Below are 8,495 nucleotides of genomic sequence, written 5' to 3'. Positions count from 1 at the left end.
ACCCAAATGTAGACAAGTGGGGAAGTAGGATGAAAAGGATACCAGTATTTTTTTTTTTTTTTTTTGGAGAGAGAGAGAACACCTGTGAGTGTGTGGGGGGGAGAGGGGTGCCAGGAGATGCAGAGACTGGTGTGGGGCTCAATCACATGACCCTGAGATCATGACCTGAGCCACAATCAAGAGTCGAACACTTAACTGACTGAGCCACCCATGCACCCCTGCATACTAGAGTTCTTGAAACCATTCTTAAATGTTTTCTGTAAACTTGAAATTATTTCAAAATTAAAAAAAAATCCTATGAAGTGCTAGGTTTATATATCATACAAGACATTGGTGCTGAACCTACCATGTGGAAGGAAAGATAAAGGTGTTTGTGTAGCATTATTGTAAACTTGCCTGAAATGTAAGTGAGGGTATCAGAAATTAATATATTAATATAGCACTTCACAATTTACAAAAAGTAAAAACAAACAAAAAACTCCTTACATGGGCAGCTCTGGTGGCTCAGCGGTTTGGCGCCTCCTTCAGCCCAGGGCATGATCCTGGAGACCCGGGATCAAGTCCCACATCAGGCTTCCTGCATGGAGCCTGCTTCTTCCTCTGCCTGTATCTCTGCCTCTCTCTCTGTGTCTCTCATGAATAAATAAATAAATAAAATCTTAAAAAAAAAAAAACTGACGTCATTTTCTCCTTATAACAATTCTGTGAGGAGAGAGATTTATTAATTTTATTTAAAAAACTAGGGGCACCTTGGTGGCTCAGTTGGTTAAGCATCTGTCTTCAGCTCAGGTCATATTCCAGGGTCCTGGATTGAGCCCTATGGAGCTCCCTGCTCAGCAGGGAGCCTGCTTCTCCCTCTCTGTCTGCACCTCCCCCTGCTTGTGTTCTCTGTCTGTCAAATAAGTAAATATTTTTTTTTTAAATTAAAAAATTTGAATTTTTAAATTTGAATGGGGCAGCAGCAGATCAGAAGTGCTTAGGCATGCTCTGTAGACAGAGCATGGGGACAGACTTATATAGATAAAGTACAGAAGAAAAGAAAGGCAATTACTTGACTGGCTATATAGCTTAAAGCCTAGATGGCAGATCACCTGGGTGGCTCAATGGTTGAGCGTCTGCCTTCTGCTCCGGGTGTGTTCCTGGGGTTGTGATCTCAGGGTCCTGGGATTGACCCCCACATTGGGCTCCCTGAAAGGAACCTGCTTCTCCCTCTGCCTATGTCTCTGTCTCTCTCTGTGTCTCTCAAAAATAAATAAATAAAATCTTGAAAAAAGAAAAAAAAGCCTAGATGGCTGTGACTGTCCTCAGTGTTTTGGTTTCCTATCCTTGAGGAATTTACAAGCTTAGGTTTTGATTTGCTAATATAGGCCACCATGCCATTAGTGCCACCTCAGTCTAATGGCTTCCTTGTTGAATTAATTTAACATAAGTCCTCACTTGGCCAGTACATATACTAAACAAAAATTTAACATACCTCAAAAGTAATTTGTTTGAACCCATCCAGGTTTTTTGACTCTTAACACAGCCCTCTTGGGGCAACAGCAAATAATAACATAAGTTGACTCTACATAAAATTGTGATATCATTTGTACCTTTCGGTGGTGAACAAGGTCTTCCTATTAAGGTAAGTAAGAGACCCTAAAGGCTCCGGGTATGAGGTCCACCACCACACACTGCTTCCTCTGCTGGCTGCCCTACCTACCCCCTGCCCCACTTATCGCAGGGGTGGGGGAATCCTCAGGTCTCCACTGGGCTTCCACTTCTGTTATGGACTTTCCGGCCAGTGCCTGGGCAACAGGGACAAGAAATGGCCTTCAACCCTTGCCCCAGTGACAATCTCCTGGATGACACTCCCAGTCAGCAACTCTTCCTCAGAACTCCTGCTCTCATTATTGCCCCAACACTTAAGTCCTAATTACTCTCCGGCTCTGCTGACCAGTCACTATCTTTCTCTTTTTACAGACGTTCCCTTGGGCCCCTGCCCTCCAATTATAGTTGTCCTCTGGACAGCATGGCCCAGAAATGAGGAGGAGAGTGCATTGGGTTTCAACGGGTCTGCAGACTTAGGGAGAGGTAGGCCTGTGCAGGCTGGAGCCTGCTGCTGCTCTTGCACCCCCGCTTCAGTTCCCCTAGGCCTTTTCTCACCTCCCATTGGACAGCTGGAATGGGCTGACAGCGGCTTACCGGCTCATACTAGCTCCTCTTGTTCACCCTTTGTCAGTAGGGGCCCAAGACGCTGGGCCCTGAGCCTAGGGACCTGACATGACTGGACCAGCTTGCATAGCTCTCAGCTGGGCCTTCAGTTGACAGGTCACAGTTACAGTAAAGGTGGACAGCCTTTATGTATCATTTAGTCTGGACCATTCACATTGCACTGGATGATCATATGATGATTTCAAAGGCTCAGAGGCTTCTCTCTCCTTTCTCTCTCTTTGGTGGGGGAATTAGGGTCAGGCTCAGCAGGTGTAAGACTTGCTGTGGCCATGCCCCTTAATCCTCAATTTGCTGAGCAAGGGCTTCCATCCCAGTCTTCCCTGATCCTGTCAGCTCTCAGACTATGAGTTAGTATGGCTGAGGAGGAAGGTGATGTGGACGAGGAGGATGTGTTCCTGGCATTTGCCCAGGGTCCCTGTCCTCCAAGGAGTCCCTTCCGTAGGGCCTTGGACAAAGCCTTCCTTGTCTTCCTGTTTCTCATCCTGACACTACTGACACTGGAGGCTGTTTGTAAGCTGCTGTGGCTGCTACCATGGACAAAGTTTGGGGACTGGCTCCTGAGAACACCTCAGAAGGAGGAGGAGCTGGAATTGTGACCACCTTTCCTATAAATATTCTCTTCCCCTGCTACAGAGGTGAGAGGGGAGGCAAGAGGGAAATGGGACTGCTGGGGGCTGTGCAGGGGACACTTGGATAGCTTAGAACAGCTGTCTTAAATTTTTTTGCACCTATACTCTGGAAAATAATTTTGAAAAAGTTTGTACTTCTTGCATATTTTTAAGGAGCCATCTAAAAATCTTCATCATAAATTAAAATTGTTTCAAGGATGTAATTTCTGGCATATTAAAAACATTCACTTTTTAAAAATATTTTATTTATTTGACAGAGAGCGAGAAAGCACAAGTGGGGGGGTGCGGCAGAGAGAGAGGGAGAAGCAGGCTCCCCACTGAGTAGGGAGCCCAATGTGGGACTTGATCCCAGGACCTTGGGATCATGACCCGAGCGGAAGGCAGCCACTTAACCAACTGAGCCAGCCAGGCACCCCCAAAACATTTACATTTAAAAATAAAACATATTACCCTTTAAATGTCCAGGGGAATGGTAATATCAAAGTGACCGGATAGTCACCACTACCCATTTTTTTTTTAAAGATAAACAAGCTCTTAACAATTGGGATTATTCCTTTCCTTCTTTCATGAATCTTTTCTCCTCAAACACCTATTATCAGTCCACTTCCCTACAGACAATTTTAGGCTTTTATATGTGAAAGTCTTTTATTGACCAATCTATCATACTTCCCTGCATATACATATATATATATTAACTGAAATGCAAAGTATTTTCCTTTCTTGTGACCACGGACAGCAGTTTTTTTTTTAGAACTTCTCCATATCACAATTATTATAAGGACAGAACTGATTAAATGGCATAAAGATTGCACACATTTTTAAAATAATTAAAAATTAGGAGCACCTGGGTGGCTCAGTGGTTGAGTGTCTGCCTTTGGTTCCTGTTATGATCCCAGGGTCCTGGGATGAGTTCCGCATTGGGCTCCCTGCAGGGAGCCTGCTTCTCCCTCTGCTGTGTCTCTGCCTCTGTGTCTCTCATAAATAAATAAATAAAATCTTTTTAAAAAATTAGAAGTACTTTTTTAATTTTTTTTTTAAATTTATGATAGTCACAGAGAGAGAGAGAGGCAGAGACACAGGCAGAGGGAGAAGCGGGCTCCACGCACCAGAAGCCCGACGTGGGACTCGATCCCGGGTCTCCAGGATCGCGCCCTGGGCCAAAGGCAGGCGCTAAACCGCTGCGCCGCCCAGGGATCCCTAGAAGTACATTTTTAATGAGATAGGAAAGGTGGTGCTTATGGTACCTTGATGAAAGAAATAGGCTATTTTTTTAAAGGTTCTATGTATTTATTTGAGAGACAGTGAGAAAGAAAGCATAATCTGCGGGGAGGGGAAAAGGGAGAGGGAGAAACAGATTCCCCGCTGAGTAGGGAGCCCGACGCAGGGCTTGGTCGCAGGGTCCTGAGTTCATGACCTGAGCCGAAACCAAGAGTCAGATGCTTAACCGACTGAGCCACCCAGGTGCCCCACTATATGTTTCTGTATTTAAGACAAGGTAAGATTTCATGATTTACAGGCATATTTTGGAAATTTGCATGTTTGATTCCAGATGACCACAATAAAGTGAATATCGCAATAAAACAAGTCAAAGGAACATTTTTGATTTCCCCGTACATATAAAAGTCATGTTTACACTATAGTGTAGTCTATTAAGTGTGTGATAGCATTATGTCAAAAAAAACCCAATATACATATCTTAATTGAAAAATACTTTATTATGGGGCAACTGGGTGGCTCAGTTAGTTAAGCATTTGACTCTTGATTTCTGTTCAGGTTTTGATCTCAGGGTCATGAGATGGAGCCCTGCATTGGGCTCTGCACTGGGTGTGGAGCCTGCTTGGCATTCTCTCCCTCTCTTTCCCTCCCCATGCGCATGCATGCACTCTCTCTCAAAAACAAAACAAAACAAAACAAAAAACCAAAAAAACTTTATTGCTAAAAGATGCCAAACATCGTTTGAGTGTTTGGGGAGTTTTAATCTTTTTGCTGGTGAAAAGTCTTTCCTAGATGCTTTTGGCTGCTGACCGAACAGGGTAGTGGTTGCTGAAGGCTGTGTCAATTTCTTAAAATAAGACAACAATGCAATTTGCCACATCAATTGACTACTCCTTTCACAAATTATTTTTTCTGTAGCATGTGATGCTGTTTGATAGGACTTTACCCACAGAAGAACTTTCAAAATTAGAGTCAATCCTCTCAGACCCTGCTGCTGCCTTATAAGCTAACTTTATGTAATATTCTAAGTCTTCTGTTGTCATTTCAATAATCTTAGCATCTTCATCAGGAGTAGATCTCATCTCAAGAAAACACTCTCTTTGCTCATCCACAAGAAGCAGCTCCTCATCTCTTGAAGTTTTATCTTAAGATTACAGCCAATTCAGTCCCATCTTGAGGCTGCACTTCTGATTCTAGTTCTCTAACTATTTCTACCATATCTGGAGTTACTTCCCCCACTGACATCACTGACGTCTTGAACCCCTCAAAGTCAACCATGAAGGTTGAAATCAACTCTCTCAAAACTCTTATTAATGTTGATATTTTGGCCTCTTCCCATAAATCATGAATGTTCTTAATGGCATCTACACTGATGAATCCTTTCATGAAGGTTTTCAATTTACCTCACCCAGATCCATTAGAAGAATTATTATGTATGCCAATGATAGCCTTATGGAATGTATTTCTTAAATAATAACCCTTGAAAGTCAGAATTATTCCTTGATCCATGGTCTGCAGAATGGGTGCTGTGTTAGCAAGCATGAAAACATTAATCTCATTGTACATTTTTATCAGAGCCCTTGGATGACCAGGTGCATTTTTAATAAGCACTAACAGAAAGGAGTCTTTGTTTTTGAGCAGTAGGCATTAACAATAAACCAGGCTGTTAAGAGATGTGCTGTCATCCAGGTTTTGGTGTTTCATTTATAGAGCACAGGCAGAGAAGATTTAGCATAATTCTTCAGGCCTCTAGGATTTTTGGAATGGCAAAGGAGCAATGGCTTCAATTTAATGTCACCAGCTGCATTAGCCCTTAACAAGAGTCAGCCTGTCATTTGGAGCTTTGAAGCCAGGGCACTGACTTCTCTCTAGCTATTGAAGTCCTAGATAGTACCTTCTTCCAATATGAGACTGTTTCATCTACACTGAAAATCTGTTGTTTAGTGTAGCCACTTTCATTACTTATTTCGGCTAGATCTTCTAGATAACTTGCTACATATTCTACATCAGTGCCCGCTGCTTCATCTTGCACTTTTATGTTACAAAGATGGCTTCTTTCTTTATACCTCATGAACCAACCCTGCAAGCCTCAAACTTTTCTTCTGAAGCGTCCTCACCTCTCTTAGCCTTAGGACCTCTGAGAGTCAGGTTGTAGCTTAAGGGAGTGTTGTCGCTGGTTTGACTTCTATCCAGACCATTCAGGCTTCCCCCATATCAGTAATAAGGCTGTTTTTCTTTCTTATCATTCATGTGCTCACCAGAGAGGCACTTTTAATTTCCTTCAAGAACTTTTCCTTCGCACTCACATCCTGACTTTTGGCACAAGAGGCCTAGCTTTCAGCCTATCTCATGCTTTCAACATGCCTTCCTCACCAAGCTTAATCATTTCCAGATTTTTTTTTTAATTTTTTTTAAATTTTTATTTATTTATGATAGTCACAGAGAGAGAGAGAGAGGCAGAGACACAGGCAGAGGGAGAAGCAGGCTCCATGCACCGGGAGTCCGATGTGGGATTCGATCCCGGGTCTCCAGGATCACGCCCTGGGCCAAAGGCAGGCGCCAAACCGCTGCGCCACCCAGGGATCCCTCATTTCCAGATTTTGATTTAAAGTGAGAGACAGGTGACTCTTCCTTTCACTTGAACACTTAAAGGTCTTTGTAGGGTTATTAATTGGCCTAATTTCAATATTGTTATGTCTTAAAGAATAGGGAAAGCTGACGAGAGGGAGAGGGATGGGGAAACAGCTGGTCAGTGGAGCAGTCAGAACACACAGTATTTATTAAGTTCGCTGTCTTATATAGGTGTCATTTTTGTGGTCCCCCTAAACTAAGACTATAGTAACACCAAAAAGCCACTGATCACAGATCACGGTAACAAATATAAAAGTAATGAAGAAGTTTGAAATATTGCAATACTTACCAAAATGTGACACAGACATACAAAATGAACAAATGCTGCTAGAAATAGGATGCCAATAAGGGCGCCTGGCTGGCTTAGTTGATAGAGCATGCGACTCTCGATCTTGGGGGTTGTAAGTTTGAGTCCCATGTTGGGTATAGAGATTACTTAAAAATAAAATCTTTAGGGGCGCCTCAGTGGCTGAGCATCTGCCTTTGGCTCAGGTGGTGACCCTGAGTCCCGCATTGAGCTCCCCAAAGGGAGCTTGCTTCTCCCTCTGCCTGTCTCAGCTCTCTCTGTGTCTCTCATGAATAAATAAAGAAAATCTTGAAAAAAGGAAAAAATAGTACTGATAGATTTGCTTGATGCAAATCTTCAATTTGTAAAAAACACATATCTGTGAAGCACAATAAAAGGAGGTATGCTTGCATGCATTTTTTTTTTTTTTTTAAGAGGGAGCAAGTCTATTATAAAAGGGAACCGGAAGAAAGAAAACCTTTACTTGCAGGCATTTACTCAGATCAATTTTGGGAAAGTCGAGAATCTGTAAATTAAATTCCTATGTCTCCTAAGTCTGCGTACCCTTTTGGGGAGTTTTCGTATTCCCTAATTTGAAGACTGTAGGCTTACATATGGTGTGGGATTCTTTAATGGCAGTGAGGGTTTGAGGTTCTGGTACTCTGTGGTCCTAGAAAGTGGCAAGATACTCACCACTTGTGGAATGTGACGCAGGGGAGGAGAATCTCCGTGTTAACCGGTGTGACTTCCCCATAAGCTCGTATTTGGACCCAACGTGGCCTCCACGAGTCCTTCCGGCCTCTTTAAAGTTGGGTGAGGTGCGGGTGTGGGCGAGGGGGCGTCAGTCAGTTTCTTGTCTCCCCGTTCTTTTCTCAGCTCTCCCAGAGGAAGAGGAAGAGACCAGTGGAGACTCAAGGTATTTTACAAGTCTCATTTCATCCAACAGCGGCAATTTGCACAGATTCTCCTCAAAGCCCCCGCCCCACATCGCGGTCCTATGGCCCTGGAGCTCCTGGACAAGGCACGGCCTCCAGGTCATCACTGCATGCACCTCGGGCACCCCACCAGAAAGGAACGGAGAACCACCTAGGTCTCACCTGCTGGGTGGGTCATTAGTTCCTTGGAGGCGCTTAAAACGAAGTCAATAACAATAGTAATAATAATAATAACAAATTTGTGTAGCGAATTGTGCTCGTTTGTATGCATGTGTTATGATTTCACTATTGGGAGGTGTGGGCACGGGGAAGTAGAAGTAGCTGCTGGACAGCGGCTGGGGAGCGCGCAGCCTGCAGAAAGGAAAGGGCAGGCGCAGTAGATGAAGCCGCGGAAAGGGTACCTGGCAGGTAGGAAAGCGGCGCCGGAAGGCTGGTCAATGGCCCAGCGGAAGGAAGAGGGTTTTTTTCCCTCTTAGGAGATTCTCGCTCTCCTATGCACCCCTGCACAGTCTTGGAGGGCCCAATTCCTTAGCTGTCCTGTTCCGTCCTCCCCTCCCCTACTTGGAAAGGTGGCTCAGTCCTTCC

At 43.9% G+C, this 8,495-nt stretch overlaps 1 protein-coding gene across 1 annotated transcript; it reads left to right on the top strand.

Annotated features, from left to right (window-relative positions):
- The first annotated feature begins 2,567 nt into the window (after positions 1–2,567).
- Positions 2,568–8,339, top strand: SMIM40 (small integral membrane protein 40). The gene is made up of 2 exons (XM_038553369.1): positions 2,568–2,849; positions 7,852–8,339. Exon 1 carries the CDS (start codon positions 2,568–2,570, stop codon positions 2,808–2,810), a length of 243 nt encoding a protein of 80 aa, XP_038409297.1. The 3' UTR covers positions 2,811–2,849; positions 7,852–8,339.
- The last annotated feature ends 156 nt before the right edge of the window (positions 8,340–8,495 follow it).

This window comes from Canis lupus, chromosome 12, assembly GCF_011100685.1.
Source record: "Canis lupus familiaris isolate Mischka breed German Shepherd chromosome 12, alternate assembly UU_Cfam_GSD_1.0, whole genome shotgun sequence".
NCBI classification, from domain to species: domain Eukaryota; kingdom Metazoa; phylum Chordata; class Mammalia; order Carnivora; family Canidae; genus Canis; species Canis lupus.
Note: the sequence above shows the minus strand (reverse complement) of the source record. Positions and strands in the feature narration are given on the sequence as shown.

What these genes read in the sequence shown, in the direction of transcription:
- SMIM40 (XM_038553369.1), top strand. Translation starts at nt 2,568, where the DNA reads ATGGCTGAGGAGGAAGGTGATGTGGACGAGGAGGATGTGTTCCTGGCA.